At 33.4% G+C, this 23,657-nt stretch overlaps 4 protein-coding genes across 4 annotated transcripts; 1 reads left to right on the forward strand and 3 right to left on the reverse strand.

Annotated features, from left to right (window-relative positions):
- Positions 1-7,301: 7,301 nt before the first annotated feature.
- Positions 7,302-8,349, reverse strand: LOC108812201 (uncharacterized). Its single transcript, XM_018584390.2, has 2 exons — positions 8,161-8,349; positions 7,302-7,719 (listed from the first exon to the last, which is right to left on the reverse strand). The coding sequence occupies exons 1-2, from the start codon at positions 8,278-8,280 to the stop codon at positions 7,399-7,401; spliced, it is 441 nt and encodes a 146-aa protein (XP_018439892.1). The 5' UTR covers positions 8,281-8,349; the 3' UTR covers positions 7,302-7,398.
- A 9,824-nt stretch (positions 8,350-18,173) lies between these two features.
- On the reverse strand, positions 18,174-18,544 carry LOC108808015 (uncharacterized). Its single transcript, XM_056988807.1, has one exon. The coding sequence runs from the start codon at positions 18,439-18,441 to the stop codon at positions 18,196-18,198; it is 246 nt and encodes an 81-aa protein (XP_056844787.1). The 5' UTR covers positions 18,442-18,544; the 3' UTR covers positions 18,174-18,195.
- Positions 18,545-19,953: 1,409 nt separating this feature from the next.
- LOC108812199 (nicotinate-nucleotide pyrophosphorylase [carboxylating], chloroplastic) lies at positions 19,954-22,105 on the forward strand. The gene is made up of 8 exons (XM_018584388.2): positions 19,954-20,081; positions 20,160-20,299; positions 20,385-20,518; positions 20,600-20,746; positions 20,933-21,016; positions 21,117-21,269; positions 21,359-21,535; positions 21,634-22,105. Exons 1-8 carry the CDS (start codon positions 20,029-20,031, stop codon positions 21,796-21,798), a joined length of 1,053 nt encoding a protein of 350 aa, XP_018439890.1. The 5' UTR covers positions 19,954-20,028; the 3' UTR covers positions 21,799-22,105.
- On the reverse strand, positions 21,892-23,365 carry LOC108812200 (uncharacterized protein At1g66480). The gene is made up of 3 exons (XM_018584389.2): positions 23,086-23,365; positions 22,529-22,969; positions 21,892-22,161 (listed from the first exon to the last, which is right to left on the reverse strand). Exons 1-3 carry the CDS (start codon positions 23,257-23,259, stop codon positions 22,108-22,110), a joined length of 669 nt encoding a protein of 222 aa, XP_018439891.1. The 5' UTR covers positions 23,260-23,365; the 3' UTR covers positions 21,892-22,107.
- Positions 23,366-23,657: the final 292 nt, after the last annotated feature.

Raw genomic sequence — 23,657 nt, forward strand, 5'->3', positions numbered from 1 at the left:
TGAGTAATAGAATAGCCGTTTGCCGTAAAAAAAACAACTGAGACATTTATAAATATTTATAACCTTTCTATAAATTATAATTAAATCATAATACTATATATTACATTGAGGAGTGTCTAATCTGGATATTGGTTCGGTCAGTTCAGTTTTTCTGGGTTTTTGGTTTATAAAAAATAACTACCATATTAAAAACATATCTACTTGGTTTGGTTCGGTTTATGTATCGTCGGTTTTTTGTTTATTCAGTTTTATACCAAAAATCATAAATATATTTAGTTTTTTATACAATTTTGTGAATCTTCTGTAGGCTTTAATATAGCACGGAAATATTTTGGTTTTCAAAGAGACTATTTTTTTACTATTTAAATAATTTGTAAACATATTAAGTTAATATTAGTAATACTTTTTATAGAATAAAATAAGAAAAATAGTAACCCATAATACTATTAAATAACTAAATATTAGCACACATATTTGGCAAACAAATATTTTGTTTAATTTGATAAAAATAAATAAAAAAACTTTTAACTTAAAATAAAATATTGAATTACTAAAATCGATATTTTAAATATGAAGATCATATCTATAAAATAAATTATGTATATATTATTTATTATATAATATACATATAATTATACTATTATACTAGGTGTTTTTCTGCACCATGTGCAGTAAGGAATTTTTAAATCTAACTTATATTTAATTTTTTTATTAAATATTATAGATTTCACTATTTTCTTACTAATATTTAATATAAATTTGATATATATTAATTCAATTTGTATAAACCTAATAAAATGGTATAAAATTGTATAATTATCAAAACAATTAGCCAGAAAAATATTTATAAATTTTGTAGATATATAAGAAACTAATGATCTTACGATTATATATTTTTAAAAAAAAATTGTAGAAATTTTTGAAAGTTTTAGTAATACAAATTGTATAATTATACAAAATAATAATATTTCGAAATTTAAAATGTGATATATGAATATATTTATTTTATAGATGATGTATGAGCTATTACCATATTTTTAAAAATTAACAAAAAGAAATATCAATATTAAATATAATAAATGAATTATTACCATATTCTAATAAGTTTGCCAAAAATATAAATCAATATTAAATGAAATTATCCATGTCATATTTTTTTCGGAAGCCGTGTCATCAATTTCAGTAGCCATGTCATATTTATTTTGTGAAATCGATTATAGAGAGGACATGTGGCAAATATATATTAATTCAATTTGTATAAAACTAATAAAATGATATAAAATTGTATAATTATCAAAAAAATTAGCCTGAAAAATATTTATAAATTTTGTAGATATATAAGAAACTAATGATCTTACGATTAGATATTTTTTATAAAAATTGTAGAAATTTTTGAAAGTTTTAGTAATACAAATTGTATAATTATACAAAATAATAATATTTCGAAATTTAAAATGTGATATATGAATATATTTATTTTATAGATGATGTATGAGCTATTACCATATTTAAAAAATTAACAAAAAGAAATATCAATATTAAATATAATAAATGAATTATTACCATATTCTAATAAGTTTGCCAAAAATATAAATCAACATTAAATGAAATTATCCATGTCATATTTTTTCGGAAGCCATGTCATCAATTTCAGTAGTCATGTCATATTTATTTTGTGAAATCGATTATAGAGAGGACATGTGGCAAATCACTTCGCAAATATAGTCTAGGGGATTTTAACTGATCGGTTTATTCAGTTTATTTTGTTTGATTGGTTTATATATCAAACCATATCTATATACATCGGTTTCTTATAAATAACATCCATTCGTTATGTTCGGTATTACCAAATCTAAACCATTTTTCTATTTCGGTTCGGTTTAGTTTTAATTAATTCGATAAATTTGGTTTTGCTTGATTAAACATCCCTAATTACAAGTAATAAACACCTGTGCGGGCGCACGGATCAGTATCTAATTTTTGTTAATACATGAAAAAACTATATTTCATTTTAAGTGAATGAGCATTAATATAAATATTCTAAATAAAATGAGAGATGTAAACTAGAAATATAAGAATACATATGTTCGGTTATCTTCGGATATTCATTCGGGTTTCGAATATCCAATTTCTCTTAAATTAATACCCGTTAGTATTTTACTATATATTTCAGTTCCGGTTTCCGGGTCAGGGTCGGTTACAGGGTCAAGTATCCTGTAAAATGCCCATCCCTACGTTATAGATTGACATCGTAATTATGGTTTTCCTTTTAAGATTATGAAAAAATCACTTTATTAAAAAAGAGTTCTAAAGTTATAAAGAATACCGAGTTTGATGCTGTATAAATACGAGTTTAAACTGTTGTAAATTATTCATTCATACAATCAATATATAAACACTAAAAAGGATATTTTCATTAATCATATTTTTTCTCTAAGTGTTCTTTTTTTTTTGGATAAAATGTAAGTGTTCTTATTTATTCGTGATTGATTCATGTTTGTTCACACCATTTTGTTATTTATCTATGTACGGTAACCCTTCCTCTACTATTTGGTTTATATGTATGAATCTTACTAACAGAAGCTACTGGTTAGAGTCTCATCGATGAATTTATGCAAACTACAATATGGCCCTCATAAAATCCAATCAGTGGATATATGTTGTATAAATATTGTATTATATACAAGTGGTTGTTTGGTTTTAACAAAATGTACGTTTGCTTGTTTTGGAAAGACATTTCTGTTCTATGCTATGGTCAAGTGGCCTTCAATCTAAAAGAGTATTTAAATTCACGTGAAACTTTGTTCTTACCCTTTTCAATCTTCTAGACATGATTTCTCAATTATTTTCTCTTAATGCTTTTACTTTATTCTACTAGATTCACGATGCAATATTGTTAATTTGTTTTTGTCGTGCATATAAAATGACTAAGAGCCATATATATAGATACTGGACGATTTTAACAAACCTTTGTGATCAGAATATTAAGGTCAGATTGGTTTCCGCTGCCATCCCTAAACGCTACTTTTGTAGTTGATAGCACTTATAAGTGTTTTGCAACAATCACAAAAAGTGCATTTCAAGTCGTTTAAAATAAAAAAATTGGTCGCGATAGCATTTGCGGTTATAGACGTTTGGATAAATAGCTATAAAATAAATTTTAAATTTTTTGAAAATTTTAAATTAAAATTTTAAAATGAAAATATTATAAATAAAAATATTTATACATTTTATATTTTTATTTAAATTTGCGTACAGTATCATAATTTATTTTGTTATAAAACTTTAAACTAAGAATATTCACTATAATTTTTAAACATATATATATATATATATATAAACAAAATAAAATATTCTTTTAAGAGTTCTAATATAAATCTTGAAAACAAATTTTATTGAAATCATAACTTTCATCTAAATTAAAAAATCATATATAAACATATATATATTATTAAATTATATTATATTTAAAATTATTATAATTATTGCAATATTATATTTTGATATTTTATAATATTATAATATACAATATTGGTAATTTATTATTAAACTAATTTAGTATCTCATAATCAATTAGTCAAAAATATCTTCCAAATACACCAGTTTTTAACCATTGTGTTAGTCGTACATATCGCTTAATAACGCTAAAAACCGTAACATCCATATCCATAAACTTCAGCAACCGTAAACACTGCATATCAACGAGTCAGGTTCTAAATGCAAATAAAAATTGAATAGGATATGTTGAAGAATGTTTGAGTAAGGGCATGACTTATTTTTCACTACCAACCGCAAACGCAGTTTTAAGGGTTATTAACGTTTTTAGTAATTGTTGCAAAACACGATAAATTGCTTCAAAATTCTCTAGACTTCTTAATTTAAAAATTGGTTTCAGTTAGCGTCTGTGGTTGCAGATGATTACGAGAAGGATAAAACATTTTTTTAATAAAAGCTATATATAAATAAAAATATTCAATTAAAATTTTAAATTGAATAATATAAATACTAAATTATATACATATATAATATTTTAATTTATATTACAAATCTTTAAAACAAAAATATCTTCTATAATTTTGTAAAAAATTATTAGCATAAATTTATAAATATAATTTTTATGTTTAATAATATAAATTTTAATATTTTTTATAATTATATAAAAAGTAAATATTATTAATTTTATATAACCATTGTTATATTTGATAGTTACCAGTCATAAATATTCTGCAAATGCATCAATTTCTAACCACTGTACCAGTTATACAAATATTTTAACAACATTTAAAATCGTAACTGTCAGTATTCAAAAAAACCCCTCAACCGGATCTGCATGCAAGTGATGTGTTTAATTAAACCCCTCAACCAGACCCTAAATTAAGAATGACTAAATAACAGAATTTATAAAACTACTTAGTAATCTGTGGATTGTTAATAATTTATCCTTTCATTATTGTAATACTGATTTGATTTTTTTATTTTCATATCTCGAACTCTGTCAAAGTTTAGGTACGTAAAATAAGTAATATTGCCAATTTTAATAAGTATAAACAGTAAGTTTTTCATAAAATTTGATTTTTTTAACAACTCATAAATACTTGATTAATTAAATTAATTTCATTACAAAAAGGAAAAAAAAAAGACGAAGGGACACTTAATATCCTTTTCGATGAACAAAACGACATAAAAGTCGACCATCAAAGTTAGACAGCTTGGCCATTGCTCTTAACGTTATTGTAAGAGTTCACATTACACGTGTAATTTACAAGGTTAAGAATACAAATCATAAATATATCAGTTGATTTCCTTGCATGTATTCTTCTGTGTGTTGTGTTGTATGCTTTCTTTTAAAGCAATATGAGTGAAACATGCTTGAAATTAAGGGAATGAACAAAGTGGAAACAAAATGAGAAAGCAGCACGTACCATATATACAAAAATTAAATCGAATAAAATAGATAGTCTTAATTAATGGGGCTAGTGAGAGAGAAAGGTGATGGGCAATGTTGGAGGAACCACGAACACTGGTCCGGTTGTAGGGTCGTTCTCCTTACATTTAGATGCAACGTTCCAAACTACTTAACATGCATAAGATTCACATCTCACATATCTATCATTTCACCACTTTAATTTCTCATGGATAACACAGCCATGCGTGTGTATACAAACAACAAGAAACCAAATACTACTAAAAGCTTTAATGTGTGGAATATTATTATGTCTGAATTTAAAATTTCAAGCAGTTTATCTGTTTGTAACTAGTGGATGTTGTGTCGATGAATCTTTGAAAAATATCAATCAACACTATTATTTCAAGATTTAAAAAGCTGATGTGTTGGCTTTGTGTACTGATTCTCTTTTGAATCTTAAACAAACCAGGGTTACAACGAATAAACATTAAATTAAAATCTAACAAAAAATAACGATATATTACCTTTTAATAATAGTATTGAATCTTAAGTTACAAAAAAATAATAGTATTTAATTAATTATTTATTCTCATATCCATAAAATGTAGAGATGGACATATTATATGTTAAATTGATTCAATCTAATTATTTCGATCTGATACGAAAAATTTGGATCCGTAAAGTTCATAAACAACAACGCAAAGCAAAAATTTCGATCTGTAATTTTATATCGGTGTAAGAAAGATGTATGCCCCTGTTCTTGGTTATAAATCATGATATAGCATAGAAATTTTTCGGGAAAATCGTATAAAAAACCCTCAAAGTGTCATTTACTATCATTTTAAACCTTAAAGTTTTTCACCAACACTTTTAACCTTCAAAGTGATATTTGTATCATAAAAAATCTCCAAAGCAAAAAGTTGACCGGTTCAGCAGGTAATTTTTCAAAATTAATTATTTAAATAATAAAATAAACAAATTAAATAAATAAAAATCCAAAAATAAATAAAAATAGAAAATTTTAATAAAAGTTACAAAATGAATAAAAAATTAAAATTTTACAAATTAAATAAATATTTTTAAAATTAAATAATTTTCTAAAATATTAATAAATTAAAAATAACTAAAAAATAATAATAAATAAGATTAAATTTAAATAGAGAATAACTAAATAAAAAGTTCGCAATTTAAAAAAAATGGAAAATAGAAAATTCAAAATTCAAAATCCACTACTGACAATGATGGTTTCTCACTTAACCATTAATAATGACGATAATTGCCATATCTCCAATGATAGTTTTCAACATCATCGTTGAAAATGACAGAAATAACTTTTTCAAACTTTTGAATTTTCATTTTTTGAAATATATGAATTTTTTATTTTTCCATTTTTAATTTGATCTCGTTTATTTTTGAATTTTAATTTCCTAAATATTAATTAATTTTTGATTTTTTCTAATTTTCTGATTTTTAATTAATTTATGAGTTTTTATTAAATTTTACGATTTTTGATTAATTTTCTGATTTTTAATTAATTTTTTGATTATTTTACTAATTAAATAACATTTTAAATAATATTATTTAATAAGTAAATTAAACAAAAAAATAAAAAAATCAGAAAATTAAACAAAAATCACAACATTTAATAAAAACTCATTAATGAAATAAAAATTAGAAACCATCATTGTCACTAGTGATATATTTGAAATTGTTACTGTCCAGGATGATATGATATATTTTTGAAAAAATATTATAATTAAAAAACTATTTTAAATTTTCTTTTTAAAAAAGTTGGACTTTATTTAGTTCTTCTCTATTTAAATTTAATTTTATTATTATTAAAATTTTAGTTATTTTTATTTTGTTAAAATTTTAAAAAATTATTTAATTTTCTAAAATTTTAGTTTAGTTTTTTTATTATGTTTTCATTTTTTGTGAATTTTATTAAAAGTTTTGATTTTTATTTATTATTTGAATTTATTTATTTTGTTTTTGTATTAATTAAATAATTATTTTTGAAAAATTACCTGCTAAACAGGTCAACTTTTTACTCTGAAGATTTTTTACGATACAAAAGTCGTTTTGAAGATTAAAAGTGTTAATGAAAAAATTTCAAGGTTTAAAGTTATACTAATGAATTTTTATGCGATTTTCCCTATTAAAATTCATGAAAGCTCTGTGGGTTTAACGTTTCGGAATATAAAAAAGCCATATTGGGCCTCCACATCCGACACATTGGTTTAGTGGGCTACTATTTAGTTATTATATGCCAGAAGGAAAAAGTCCATAGTTTGGCCCGCGATAGTTATTAATATACGCGAGAGAACATTATAATTTGTCTTTCTTGGTTACATATTTCTTCCCTTTTTGTAATAGAAGAAGTCCTAACACAGAATGACGGAACATTATGTTGTGTCATTTTGTTGGATGATGATGATGAAATGGAATCTAGTTTGATTATCAACATTGTGCAAAGCAAGAAGAGGTAGGTTTTATGGCAACAAGTTTGCTTCAACAACAGGTCCAAGAGCTTGTGGTTGGAGAGGTGGAGGAAGTAGAGGAAATATTTCAGCGTCTAACTCTTTCTTATTCTCGTCTCCTGACTTGGGTTCAGACTCTTTCGCTCTCCCTCTCAGCTTCTCTAAAGCTTTTCTCCTGTTCTCCTTTCTCCCTACTCGAGCTTCTGCAGCTTCACCATGGAGCAAGTTAACCCCACCAAGAACTCCAGCCGTTAGATACAGCAACGTGTTTCTCCTGGAAACATCTTTGGAATCAATGACTTGCGGTTCCTTAATGTTTGCTTCAAGTAAAGGCTAGCAAGAAAAAGGCAAAACTGTCTTAATTAAGAGCTCTGCACAAACTAAGAAAGCTAACGCTTGCAATACATTAAAAAAACATCTGATGCTGAAGTCATGAGCAAATGTTATTTACATTCATCATACACAGTGGCAGACATAGTTCGTGATGAACAAGACCAATTTTTCTTAAATAATTAATTCAAATTTTATTTTTATTTACAAATAATTAGCTCAGACTCGATGAAACTGCCCAGTTTAACTCAAAATCTATGATTATGTCCACCAGATGAGTTTCAGGGAATCATCATCGTCCCCCCCCTGATCAAACAATCCCTAATACCACAACCTAATCTTAAAAGCCTCGGATTCATTCACACTGAGAGCAAGCACGCATCTTTCTCCAGAAAAAGAAAAAAAAAAACTAATTCGATCTATTATTCGAGAAGTTGTACGAACCTGAGGAGAACCTACACTTGTGGCTAAAATCACCCGTCGCCGGGAAACTTTAGCTGAATCACCGGTCATCGGAGAAAGTGAGATCAAGATAGGCGTCCAGATAGAGCACGATCTCGCCATCTGTCTTCTTCGGCAAATCAGTGGCGTCGATAACTAACTACAATGTACTAGTCAAATCTGAAATGCAATAGTTGAATATAAAATTAATTGTTTTCTTTAAAATAGATTTGTCGTGGAAGTTGTGGGCCTAAACATTAATGGGTTTTCATTGCAGATTAATGGGCTTTTTAAAATGTGTATTTAGACTTCACTTGCGCTATTGATTTTTTCTAGCAAATAGAAGATCCGAGACTTTTTTTTTTTTCCTTCAACATCAACATATTCCTAGGAACTCCCAGTAGCAACAAGACTCCTATTCTCCTTCTTCGTTGGTAGGCGTTTGTTATGCCAAGTAAATGATTTTGGAAGAGAGAATAACGTGTCTTAAAAGAAGAACAAAAATTAACATGCCTCTGCAGTCACATTGTGAACAACTCAAGTTTTTAACCCACAATAAAGTCACGATACACATGATTTATTTTTTACTAACAAACTAACTCAGTAAAGTGACAATAAAGTCAGCTTGCCTTTTTGAAATTTCACCCGCTTCTTTCTGTTACTTTCCCACTATTTTTTGTTTTATTTTCCACGCTGGAAAAAGCAAATTCTTATGGTGTTTTTTTTTTGTAACTTCTTTCTTAATTAAAAACAAAAGGAAATGTAAAACTATTACAAACCTACAGTAGGCTAAGATACTTAATGGATTCGGCCCAGTGTTTTAAAATGAGACACATAGCTTAGGAACTTTTAGTTGATGAGATAAGAGAAATTGTAGAGGCCCAAATTTGTGAAGGTCGCAGGAGTCCAATTCCATCGATAGACTTGACGGTTTCATCGAGAGAAAGAATAAAGGTGAAGGAGAAGCCGAAGCGGTACCATCACTATCAAGCACGCAAAAGCCACAGCTGCATCATCGTCGAGCATGCACGGGGATTAGAGGATCTTACAGTTTGTATCCGGTTCCTGATTTGCTTATCAATGGTCCTGATCAAAGAGTCAGTTGTTCGGAAGACTTGTTGATGGTGCCTCTTGTCTCGCTCCGTCCAAAGCCAGTAGACAGTTGATTGGAATGCTAGGAGGGTTAGTCGTCTTAACTCTTTGTTCCCCCTCAGATGAATCAAGCTGTTCAAGTTTTCTTCCCATCCAGCAGGCGATTGGAATTGACATCAATCAGTAATAGCTCTCCAGACAGCTGCGCTGAAACTGCAGTAAAAAAAGAGGTGATTCCGAGATTCATGATGAGTATTACAAAGAAGATAGTTGGGATCAACATTCGGGAGTCCCCATCTGATCAGTCTGTCTTTAGTTGGACACCGGTCAAGCACCACCAACCAAGAGAGGAAGTTCTGTCGCGGAATGCCGAGTTTGATCCAGACAACAAGCGCCCAGGGAACAGACGGCTTGGGACCTTGTAGGTGAGTATAGATACCTCCAGTGTTGTACTTGCTGCATTTCTTTCCATCCAATATCCATTCGTACTGATCATCATCGTTTGTGAGGGATATAGTTGTTTGGTGGATATGAAGGGCTAGCTGATCATCTGTCCTAGCAGGAGGGAGAATCCAGCGACCCGCTCGATGAAGGGAGGCAAAAGTAGCTTCCTTTGGAACACCTAGTCGTGAAGTGGAGCCATTGAGCAGTTCATGAAGGCTGCCGAGAGGCGACCAATTATCAAACCAGAAGCTAGTGGATAGCCCATTTCCGACTCGTCTCTTTATTAAAGGGTAGAAGAGGCTTCTTGACTTTATGAGCTTATTAGCTAGCCAAGAGTAAGAGGCACTTGGTTACACTGTCCAGAAGTTTGCCAAGGAGCCTTTGAGCACAACCTCTTTAAACCAACAAACCCACACCGAATCCGGACGGAAGAAAAGCAGCCATAGCAGCTTCAGTATACACGCTTTGTTCCAGACATGTAGATCCCTGACCCCCAGGCCTCCTTGCTCCTTTGTAAGTGTCACTACATCCCAAGCTACTCGTGCAGAATGATGTCCCTCAATATTGCCATTCCAGAGAAATAAACCACAAAGAGAGTTAATTTTGTTTATGCAGGCCTTAGGGAGTAAGAAGGAAGAGCACCAAAACGTTGTGATCCCAGCTATGACGGTTTTGATTAAGAGAAGTCTGCCCGCAAAGGAAAGCGCCTTAGCAGACCAGGAGGAGAATCTCAGTTTTATCTGATGCAGCATCGGTTCACAGTCATGGAGAGTAAGCTTCTTGGTGACCATTGGAACTCCCAGGTACTTCATTGGCAAGGTACGATGAGGCATTCCCGTTGAAACCTGTATTGTTGAGATTTCTTCCTGAGAGATGTCTGAAGAGAAGAAGCTTGATTTTTGCAGACTTACAGCTAGGCCGGATCGCTTTTCAAACTCGTGAAAGATTTGAAGAACTCTCTGCACCGAGTCCAGCGATCCATCAATGAAGATCATGAGATCATCTGTAAAGGAGAGATGCGTGAGTCTTGTTTTCCGGCAGTGATGGTGATATGAAAGATTCCCTAAGCGAGCCTCTTGATCGGGCATCATGGACAAGCAGTTCATTGCAATGACAAACAGGTAAGGAGAGAGCGGGTCTCCTTGGCGGAGGCCTCGTTTTCCTTTAAAGGACCCATTTACTACTCCATTATAACCAACAGTGAAACTTGTTGTGCAGACACAAGCTTTGAGTAGATTAAGCAGAGGCGGAGGGAGATCAAAGCTACTTAATGCCGCAAAGAGAAAATCCCAGGAAAGCGTGTCAAAAGCCTTGGCGATGTCCACCTTTATGGTAATTCTTCTAGCCCCCTTGTTCTTATGGTACCCGTTTACTAACTCACTATCAAGAACTGTGTTTTCAAGCAAGAGTTTTCCCTCCACAAAGGCAGTTTGATTCGGTAGGATGAGGTCAATAAGGATAGGTTTAAGCCTTCGAACCAACAGTCTTGAAATAACCTTGTAGATAGTGTTCAGAAGAGAGATAGGCTTATAATCCGTGATCCTAGAAGCACCTGGGAATTTTGGTACTAGAGAAAGGATCGTCGAATTCGTAGACTTTGGCAAAAATCCAGTGTTGAAAAAATTAGTTATTGAGTTCACCACTTCCACTCCAATGATACTCCATGCTCCTTTAAAAAATGCTGACGTTAGCCCGTCGGGTCCCGGTGCTTTGTTGGGATTCAAAGAGAACATCAGCTTTGTAATCTCCTCCGTTGAAGGCATAAGTAACATCTTTTGTTGCTGTTGTAGGCTGCATCGGAACTGAGTGAGACTCTGGAACCAATCAGAAGGTGTAAACAACAACAACGGCAAGCTACCATCCGGACCAAGAACCGCTTTGAAATGCCCTACAGCAAGAGCACTCATAGCCAATGGATCAGTGAGCAGAGTACCAGAGGGGAGAAGGAACGAGCGAATAGCATTGTAGCTAGCTCTGGTGAGACAGACACGATGGAAGAAGATAGTGTCGAGGTCACCCTCCTTTAACCAATTAATTCGGGATTTCTGCAGGAAGAAGCACTCTTCTATTTGACACAGGAATTGCAATTTCTGGTTCAAGACTTGCTCCTCTGCAAAAGTTTCAGGGGAAGGATCATCTAAAGCACGCACCTGCACAAGTTGAAGCAAACTGTAAGTCTCTTTCACTCTCTCCTGGATATGTGAAAAATTATCTCGATTTAGTAATTTTAAACTTCTCTTTATGCTTTTCAGCTTCCAACACAGAGATGTTAGGTTGGCTGATACGCTTCCGGCCTCAAACCAAGCTTCACGAACAACCTCAGAGAAGCTCGGGTGTTTTATGAGATAGTTTAGGAATTTGAAAGGCTGGATTCCGGCTTTGGGTAGTTCAAAGGCTAGGTCTATGAGGCATGGGGAATGGTCAGAGAAGTCAATGGGAAGAAAGGTTGCAGTAGCATGGGGGAAAGCAGAAATCACCTCACTTGTGATCAGACATTTATCCAATTTCTTAGCAATGGGGGAGACTGGATGTTTGTTCATCCAAGTGTGGGTTGGGCCTTGATATCTCAAGTCAAAGGCACCAAGCTGAAGCAAACAGTCCCGGAATTGATAGATAGTCGATGTACTTGCATTATCACTGATAGTTGAGTGTTCAGAAGCATGAAGGATATGATTAAAGTCTCCACCTATCATCCATGGCTTATCGTGAAGGGGTAGAGAGGAGTGAAGATGCAGCAGCTCAGCCCATAAATCAGTCCTTTCATCGCTTTGGTTTGAAGCATAAACAGCAGTATAGAACAAAGGAGGAGAATCTGGGAGCTTGATTTCAGTGGTAATTGCCTGTCTAGACTGGTAGATCACGCGGACTTGGGCTGGGTCTCTCCAGATAAGAACGATGCGACCATCATCATCTGAAGCGTGGTTGGAAGTGAAGTGCCAACCTCAACAAAGTTTACTCATCAACTGGGCAAGAGAAAGTTCCTTTATATGTGTTTCCAGCAAAGCACCAAAAAGAGGCATATAGTTATGGAGCCAATTTATAAAATTCCGATGTTTGCCCGGATCATTGAGACCACGGACATTCCAAAAAAAGAGCTTGACGCTCATTGGTAAGGTAAAGGGGGGTCTCCAGCAAGCTGGAGTTCAGAAACATTAGTGAGGGCAGAAAAAGGGTTATTTAAAGGAGGAACAAAAGAAGAGGTTTCAGAGATGAATTTAGCTAAGCCTGGATGAAGAAAAGGGGACTGAGGAGGGTTGGGAGTTGGTAACGGGGGAGAGATTGAAGGGGATGAACGGGAGCGCTTAAGGGATGGTTTATAAGTTTTGTCAGGAGGACTTTGTGGTGGAGGGGAGGAGGGCAAAATGGCAGAGTGGTTAGGCTGAGTTACAGGGAGAGAGACATTTTTTAAAGAGGAGAAGGTGGGTTTAGGAATGGTAAGGGGGGAGAAGAAGGAGGGTGTGTCTCAACGCCAGAGGCAGTCTTAATCTTTGCTGAGTTTGGCTTTTTGGGAACATACTGCTTGGTTCGAGAGGAGGTCCCAATAGCTTTTGGAGAGGGAGAGGCTAAGGAACCTGTTGTTACGCTTATTGACTTTCCTTTAGTACTGACTGACTTTTCTGCATTTCCGTCTGCTGGGAGCACTGGAGGAGGAGGGGTGTAGGTGAGACAGTTGCGAACAACATGTCCAAGCTCATGACAGTGAGAGCAGGTAGAGGGGAGCCAGGGAAACTCAACCTGAACTTCCACCACTTCTCCACTTTGACGAGTGAACTCCACAACAGATGGCAGGGCACTGTAAGATCCAGTTCAACCATAACATGTGAAAGAGTTAAGCTGACCATATTGAGAGTGAAGTCATCTGTTTCCTTAGGATCCCCTACTAGGCCAGCCACCCAACTGAGACCTTCTTGGTGTCGCAGATCCAAAGGAATGCCTGTGAGATGCGCCCAAAGCTTAATAGATCGGAGTGGTGGAGTTGACGCAGTGTGACCCGCCGTCCACTGAGCGGTATGAAACATAGAATCACCAACATACCATATATTCTTTTCCAGAATTTTACCACGCAGATATTCACTCTGAATTCGAACAACTGCAGAGTGGTTGAGCGGGTTATTGTGAATTTCGAGCTTTCTACCTTTACCCCAGAGATGGTTGAGCACACTTTGGATCTGGTTAAAAGGCGGAGCTCTCCCATTAAAATAGCAAACTATGAAATTCTTGTGTAGATCAGCCCCTTTCTGGAAAACAGAGTCCGGGATCATAACACGAGGTCTTCCATTTTCTGCAATAGTAACTGGAGCCAAGCGTTTGAGGGTCTTGTCTCCTTTGTTTCTGAGTTTTTCTGCTAGGGTTTGAGCTGGAGGAGAAGCGGAGTTTTGTTAAGTTGAAGGAATTGGGTTTGTTTGAGAAGGGGGGACAGGATTTTGTTTGAGAAGAGAGAGGGAGAGAGGGATTCTGAATGTCGGGTGAAGAGGAAACTAGTGGGGGAGAGGACAAAATAACAGGATGAGGCGAGGAAGTTTCCATCGGGTCCACAGGGGCAGAGGCCACATGTGAGGGTTCTAAAGATGGGGCCAGATTCTTTTGGGAAGAGGCACCATTAGTGAGCAGGGGAGAATTACTTCTAGGAGGTAAAACAGTAAAGGTTTCTAGTAGAGCATCTGAGCCTTTTGGTAAAGGGTTTACTGTAGCTAAAATCTGTTTTTCAGATCCAGAGGAAGTTGAGCTAGTTTTCTGGTCCGCGGAGACAGATCCAGTAGGGAAGGAGTATTGTTGATGAGACTGAGTCATGACAACATCAGTAGTAGAGGGGGAGGCTGGAGAGTTAGAACAAGAAGCGGAATGAGGAAGTTTCTTTTTGGCTTCAGATAGGGATGGGTAATGGTTGAGGGGAAGTGGAGAGTGGGGATCTGGAGGGTCTGGGGGGGAAGGAGGCGGGAGGGGAGCTTCACCTGAGGAAGGTGACGGTGGTTTGAAGACGGAAGCGCTACCGGAAAGTGACCAACAATTCTGCATTGGAAAAAGGGCGAGAGAGAAACTGACTTTTTTACAACTAGTTTTCCTCTTGTCGCCTTCTTATGGTGTTGCCATGAATGTATCAATTTAACGAAAGTTTTCAGTGTATATATTGATGAAACACGATAATAACTGATCATTTTAACGAGATTAGTAATGTAATGTGCATGCGACACGATCAAAAAAAAAAAAGCGTGCATGCGACATACGTAGGCTTTTCTAACGTACGTTTCACACCTATTTGGAAATCATACATACGTTTTCACACTGTTGATACTAATTTGCCTGGTTGATATGTATAACTAAAATCCTTTGCTAAATTAGAAATTAAAACATGACAAAATTCCATTATATGTAAATATGTAATCAATGGACAACTAATGATTAGGTTGACGCAATATAAACAAGGATAAAGTCAGATTAGAAAAAAAAAAAAAAAGAGAGTCAGATTAGAGTAGCTCTAAAAAGATTTTATATTTTAAATTTTGCAAAACTTTATATTTGAAATTTCAAAGTGTTATTCTCCAAAAGCAAAATTTCAAACTTAACTTAAAAATTATTTATATTTCCTTATATAGTTTTTATATTTGTTATAATTAATATAATTAATGTAAATCCATAAAAAAATTACAAATAACTAGCACATATTTTATAGTAGCAATATTAATTAATAAAATCTTAAACTAAAATAGTTTTTTTGTTATCGTCAAACTAAACATACTAATGAAGACTTTGCGAATCAAACCGGTAGTTCTGCATCTATATGGATGATAAAGATGGATGATTCCTTGCACTGCGTGTGAGGCTCTCCACCTTTGAATTTATCGTTCTTGGTATATGAATGAGTTAGAAGTTGTGGAAACTTTTTTCACGATCTTGATATCTTTCAAGTAACTTACAGAAGCTGGTAATTCATCTCGTTTTGAAACCATTCACCAATTAAGAATAATATGTTGCAAATAAAACATATAAATAAAAAAATATAAATAAAAATATATAACTAAATATTAAACTACAAGCAAAATATTGCATTATTTTATAAAATTATCTTCGTAATGCTACATCTTCGGCTACACACAAAACTTTTGGACAATATTTTGTAAACTTTGGAGGTTCCAGAACAAATTTATCAGACTATTAGTGTTGTTGTAATATTTAAATTTGTGTAATAATTACGTCTTCATGTGCCTTTAAAAATTAATTAAGTCTCTTTTGTAACATTTTGTTGTCTAATTTTAGTTTTAAAGTAGTATAAATTTTATTTTAAAAATTTATTTACTTTTTTGTAAAACTTGAATTTATAAAATAAATCTGAAATATTTATGAGATATCAAAATTTTAAGGAGTAAAACGATAAATGACAAAATGCTTAAGGATCATAATATGATTATAATTAATTGTAAAGCCAAAAATCTAAACTGTAAGATAAAATTTCAAATTTAAAATTTTGAGTAATGAAATTTCAAATATGAAGTTTCACTCTTCAAAACTCTAAATTTAAAGTTTTGAAATTTTTTTTAGAACAGAAAACCTATATTTAATATTATAAAAGAAAATTTGGAAATGCTACAACGATATGACTGTATTTTTTTTTTTCAGTTTCATAACATTAGAATTTTTTGTCAATTATAGTTTTATAATCAACGGTGGAACATTCTGAGTCGCACATAGTGTCATATAACGACCAAATATTTATATTCTCCAAGCGTATGAACATGATATATGTATCCTCCCTCAAAATTACGTTATAATGTTTATAACTAGATTTTGATCCGCGCTTTCAAAGCGCAGGTTTATGTTTGGTGAAAATTTTATATAATCACATTTATATAATCCGTCTTGTATATGCATTTATATAACCCGTCTCATATATGTGGTTTATATCCGGGTTTATGTTCGGTTAAAACTATATTGTACATGTATTTTTAGGTTTTTAATTTTGAAGTAGATATTTTAAATATAAATCAATATAACAGTTTTATAGTTTTGATCGGTGTTTTGAAACTCGACTCGGACCTGCGGTTGAACGAATTACCTGTTTGTAATCCGGTATTTTTAATATTGTGATTTTTTCTAATGATAAGACAAATTCGGTGATCATAAGTTGGAAATTTGTTTAAAATATATTTATATTTTTCAAAATCGTTCTAAATGATAATGATTGTTGTCAAAATTAATAATATTAGAATTAGAAAACCGGTGGTTAATAATAGTATCAAACATGGAAATAATCGATGCAGTATCAAACAAAAAAATAATCGCATGCCGAAATTAAATTAGGAAACCGGTGATTAATGACAAACCAAAAAATAATTAAGAAGAAACTGGCGCAAAATGTCCAGAATACCCTTAATGAATACAAAAGAAAGATTCTTCGGTAAGGGTAAAAAGAGTAAAAATCCAAAACAAAGAAATGATAATGATTGTTGACAAAATTAATAATTTTAGAATTAGAAAACCGGTGGTTAATAATAGTATCAAACATGGAAATAATCGATGCAGTATCAAACAAAGAAATAATCGCAGGCCGAAATTAAATTAGGAAACCGGTGATTAATGACAAACCAAAAAATAATTAAGAAGAAACTGGCGCAAAATGTCCAGAATACCCTTAATGAATACAAAAGAAAGGTTCTTCGGTAAGGGTAAAAAGAGTAAAAATCCAAAATATGCTTGTACTTTAATAGTATAGATGTATTAAAGGTAGCCGAACATGGAAATACATATATTTGAGTTATGTATATCACCATATTATTAATATAAACCTCCACAGTAACAAAGAACATTTATTTTTGAAAAGATATTCATTACATTTCTGTTATTATAAGCATCTTATATTTTTAGAAAATATTTTTCGTTTGAAAGCAATGGTAAACTGATTTGCCTAAATTAATATCATTGGATTTTTTTAAGGAAAGTAAAAGATATTTAAGAAATGATTTAATAAAATAGAAAAGATATAGATTGCTTAAATGTAGGGTTATTTAAATCATATAATAATAAGAAAACAACAAAACACGTTAGGGAAAACAATAATGATGGTTGTTATAAATCTGATCATTAATTAATATCGGATCATTTAAACTAAATCATTAAAGTAAAATAAGGTTACAAAAAGTCACGTTTAATAATAGGTAGGTTAGTTTAGCATTAATATGTGGAGGTCCAACTTAAAAATCCACATAGAAAAAGTTGTAATATTTCTATTTTAATAAGATAGATGTTAAATTCTTTCATTTTTCAGTGATGCGTTATGAGACCAGAACCTAGATTACATTTTAGATTGCATCTCTATTAATTAGTTAGTCGTCGATGATCAAGTCAATAATTCTACAACACAAAATTGATTAATTTATGTCGAAAACATATTTTACGTATATACGACTCTTCGATTTTGAATGAGTCGGATTAAATTTTTACTGATACAATACAAAAAAATAGAAAGAATAAGAATATGGCTGATCATGGTCAATGAAGGAGCAATGATCAAGGACATCTAACATATTGGGGATAATAAACCTCCGAACGAGAAAGAGGGCTTAGTCTATGGTGGCATTGAGAAGGTTGTGAAGGAGGAACTGGACCTCGTTGGAGCTTGTTCTGCAAATCAAACACTCTTCCCACATCTTCTTTATCCATCATCCATATCGTCAGCCTGGCCGCAGAGGTTGCTCTTGATCCTACTAAAGCAATAAAATAAAACACCATAATAAACTTCCACATGATCCTCATGCTTCATGCAAAACCTCGGTCTTGTAGGTCAGATATATATAGAAACGTGCAATATTAAATCTAAATAGAATGGTATGATTGGTGGTTGGTTATAGGAACGTTGAATTTAGATATTTTGAGTTAAGAGAGAAATTATGGAAATGATAAGAAAGCTTTGATGGAAGCAACATATATGTAGTACACATGCGGAATGAGGGAGAGACAACGGTTTGATTTGAATGCTGTTTGATACTATTGATTTTTTCAAATGAACGAAGTAGAGAGGTTGCTTCTTCTAACGTTTGACCTTTTCCTTACTTGTTTAGTTAGTTGCTTCATGTTTTATGTTTTATGTTGAACGTTGGTGTGTGTTTTATTCACTTCAGCAGCCTATGTAGAACAATTAATTTACTTGTTTTATTTAAGTTATATATATATACGTAAACACAGGCTAGTATTTCATGCCATGGCATAAATATTTTTTTTCAATACCATAAACTGTGTTTCTCTAGTTTTCAACTTTGACAGATTATTATATATATAATAGTATTCTACTAGCAGTCAATTGAAAAGTAATGCAACAATAAGAAATTTAGAAATGTACATGCTGAAATAGTTAGGAGGAAATATATTTAATTGAATTATAAAAGAGGTTTGTATATATTATAAAAAACACACACACATAAACGTGGTTACTTGGTATTTGTATGTATAAGAATTACGGTGGTCGGTCTGGACATATCTAATTTATTGACTGTTTAGAAAACTCTTAAGAGGTACTTATAAAATAGGTTTGTATATTATAAAAACACACACACACATAAACGTGGTTACTTGGAGACGACAAAAAAAAAACGTGGTTACTTGGTATTTGTAAGTACAAGAATAATTACGGTGGTCGGTCTGGACATATCTAATTTATTGACTGATTGGAAAACTCTCAAGAGATACATTAGCGAGCTCATATCTTTTTCTTGGTCAAACACATTATTGAGTTCATATCATATATAGACTTTAGACAAGAAAAACTGGTTGAACCAAAAATGACAAGTTTAGTTAAGACATAAGAGCAAAATCTGGTCTAACTTCCTTTTTCTGTTCTTTTTTATTGTTCCTCTACAAGAGATTGGTCTACCTAGACTTCTATAAATCATAGGAGACATAACCAAGCGCTCGTAGCTTGGTGGTAAAAGAGGTACAGTTGTACTTTCCGCCATCCGAATTCGAGTCTTGGTCATAACGGATTTAACATCCCTTCCGTTAGGGCGCGGAACTCCTTTCGGGGGATAGTTGAGAATGTGGCTGCCCAGATACCAGAGTTATCAAAAACAAAAAAAATCATAGGAGACATTATATATATAACGTCCCCTATGATAACATATATAATGTATATATTATTAACACAATTTCAGAAATATTAACAAATGTTTGCAAACTTCAAAATATTTTCAGGCTAATGAAGCCTGATTAAAATGGGCTTGGCTTGAGGTTCGATAAAAGGCCCAATTAGTTTTTGTTCAACCACTCTTATCTTCCCCTTGGGACATATTTGTATTAACAGAATTGCCACCAGGAAGGACCAAGAAACAGACTCGAGAGTCAATTACAATGATCTCTGTCTCCTCCCGGTTGCTGTCGCCTCAATTCTACGCTATTCAAAGGTTTATCCGACAAATCCCCAACCTCGGTCTCTCCCTCGCTTTCGGTTAAATCTCAATTCTCTTGAACTGTTGTTTCAGGAGTGTCGTGAAAATGTCTGCTTCTGTGACTCAAGCTGCCGTTTCACACGGTTCCATGGCGATAAAGCCTCCTTCACATCCCACTTACGATTTTAAAGCAGTCATCGAACTTGCCCTAGCCGAAGATGCTGGTGACACAGGTTCTCTCTCTCTCTCACATCACTTCTTTAATTAGTATCATAAAGTTTCGATTTTTATTTGATGGGTTCTTTAATTATTTGATAGGAGATGTGACGTGTATGGCTACGATACCGTTTGATATGGAAGTGGAAGCTTATTTCTTGGCGAAAGAAGATGGGATTGTTGCTGGAATCGCTCTTGCTGAGATGATTTTTGAGCAAGTTGATCCCTCTTTGAAGGTTTGTATCTATGCTTTTGTTTTTGGTTTTGGTTTGAGTGATGTTTAGTGCTTGAGATATGTTTGTGAATCATCTCTCAAGGTGGAATGGATGCGTAAGGATGGTGATTATGTTCATAAAGGGTTAAAGTTCGGGAAAGTATCAGGAAACGCTCACAAGATTGTTGTTGCTGAAAGAGTTGTGCTCAACTTTATGCAGAGGATGAGCGGTATCGCCACCCTTACCAAGGTACTCTCAAGTGATTGTTGTGGTTACATTCACATAAACGTAGTGATGATCAGTAAGAAGTTTATTGGATTAGTAAAAAGGGGATTCTATGGTTTCATAGCTCAGTTTAGTTTATAGTGAATATTGTTCATCTTATTGGGTTATATAGTCTGTTTATTGATGAGTTGATGAGCTTGTTTGATGCAGTTAATGGCGGATGCAGCGTACCCTGCACGTATACTGGAGACGAGAAAAACTGCTCCTGGTTTGCGATTGGTAGACAAATGGGCGGTACGTTTTCTACACTTCTTCATCCCATACATTTTGTTGCATATTTTATTTAATCTCTTGTTTTGAGATTCTGAGGTTGTTGTTATCTTACTAAGCTTAGGTGCTGATTGGTGGAGGGAAGAATCATAGGATGGGACTATTTGACATGGTGATGATAAAAGATAACCACATCTCTGCTGCAGGAGGTATAGTGAGTGCTATTAGATCTGTGGACGAGTATCTTAAGCAAAAGAATCTTGAATTGGACGTGGAGGTGAATATCTTAAAAGTTTTCAAAAACTTAGCGGCTGAAATTTTGAGGTGAAAGCAAGTACTAATCATTATCTATATATCTTCTTTAAGGTGGAGACGCGGACGCTTGAGGAAGTGAGGGAAGTGTTAGAGTATGTAAGTGGGTCCAAGAGTAGGGTGACGAGAATAATGCTGGACAATATGGTTGTACCGTTGGAGAATGGAGATGTTGATGTCACCATGCTTAAAGATGCGGTGGAGCTAATCAATGGAAGAGTCGAGACCGAGGTGTGTATGTGTGTGTATTAGATAGAAAGAATGAAAAAGTCACCTTTCATTAGTGTAACTTCTCTCTAATGAAAAACAACTCTGATCTCATGACGCAGGCTTCGGGAAACGTTACAATTGAGACAGTACACAAGATTGGACAAAGTGGAGTTACATTCATTAGCAGTGGAGCTCTGACTCATTCGGTTAAAGCGTTGGATATCTCACTGAAGATTGATACAGAGTTGGCTCTTGAGGTCGGAAGAAGGACAAAACGAGCCTAGAAGTTATATAGAAGTCTCTTTACTTCATCTTCCCAGGAAACAGAGAATTAATAAGGCTGAGATAAATGAGACAGTGATGAATCTGACTACAAATAGTAAAACGTTCTATCTTTTGTAATAAATAATACTAAAAACTGTTCTATCTTTTGTAATAAATAATACTATAAACTCTAGCTGCATAGCGGAGACATGTATGAATTACTCATTAGCTCGCTCTCTCAAAACTCTGCTCTTTATGTACAATGAGATGCAGTAACTTTGAGAAGCAGTCTATGCATATACATATATGTATTTAATTGTTCATCAACTTCAAGCAACGGTAATCTCGCTTCCTCCTCTTTCCGCCATGAAACTCACTCGCTTCTGCATATCAAATGTTTTCAACATTTATTAAACAATGTTTTTTTTTGTTTAGTAAGAATAAAAATTCATGTGTTTAAAAATCATGCTCCTTTTTTTTCACTGAAAAAAATCATGTTCTTGAGTGTTGAGTGTAAATATTATGTTAATGCCATAGATTATAGTAACATATCTAAAGTGTAAAAGCAGCATGCAAAGTTTGACTCCAGCAAAGTTATCTCTATCTACTCCGATTTGTCTGATTAAAAGTGAAATGTTTTCAACCCACTTTATTATTCAAAAACTGTATGCCATTCTCTAAAAGTGACTATTTCAATTAGTATATTTTTGACTATTTTACTATGTTAAAAAAAGAGACAATATTACTCACCAGACGTGACTTGACTCCCCTCGTTGCGAGGGATGTGGCTGTAGCGATGGCGGCGGTAGGCTCGTCTCCTCCATCCTCACGACCTTGTAGCGTGTTCCGAGCCGCTTCATTATGGCTGTGTTTGGCCATATAGAGAGCGGCAATCTTCTGAGTGGCCTCCGCCTCGGTGGCTCCCTCTTTAACCAGTCTTTCCAGCTCCGCCTTTGGAATCCTCAGCTTCACCCTCACCGCTCCTCCTCCTTCTCCTTCTTCCTCCGTCTTTGACCATTCTCCCGCCGGTTTGAGTATGGAAAGATCGGAAGATGATCTCCTCGCAAGCATGAGGTTCTCAAGCCTCTCCTTTGCACTCATGTGTATTCCCGATCTTACCCTTCTCGTTGGACACTCCTTCACCGGCTCTACCACGAAGTACAGCCGCTTCGCCTCCAACCTCTGCTTCATCTGCACTCCGAAAATACTCAAATTAATGCCTTAGTTTTTGTCTGAAACTTTCCATTCTAACCATCAAAACGTACTAATTTTAAGAACAAAAGTACTACACAACATGAAAATGTTACCTCAAGTGGTTTGGCTCGAGCACCGTAGTGCTTGACGGATTCGCACTCTAACAAAACGTGGCCGGGAAAGTCTTTCAAAACTTCTTCCGCGGTCACTGGAGTTTTCAGTTTAAAAGTCTCGCCGTCTATTTTCATGACTTTGGTCGTTTTCTTGCCGCCTAAACTGTTACCCATCTTTTGATTGTTTTCTCTGACAAGAGAAGAAAAGAAGAAGGAGGATTGGATCTTTTAGATTATATTTTTGTTTCAGTTGATGGCGGTGAGTAGAGGGTGGTGTCGTTGGGGTTATAAATGACATGGGGTTGCCAAGACATGTGCTAGTAGATACGTGTACAAGTCCAGTTTTTAATTGCAATAATACAGTTTACATGGGGACAAAACCTTGTCGATAGAATTTTAGGTTTTGTTACTTAAATAACGTTAGCTTTATTATTTTTATTGAAATATTCAGTTCTGTTAAATTTGTTCAACTATTTAACTAAATAATTGTATTATTATATTCTACTGGTGTGATAAGCATGTAACTACCAGAGATTATATATAGTACTATAACTCGTGAAATACATGTTTAT

Source organism: Raphanus sativus, chromosome 6 (genome assembly GCF_000801105.2).
Source record: "Raphanus sativus cultivar WK10039 chromosome 6, ASM80110v3, whole genome shotgun sequence".
NCBI classification, from domain to species: Eukaryota; Viridiplantae; Streptophyta; class Magnoliopsida; order Brassicales; family Brassicaceae; genus Raphanus; species Raphanus sativus.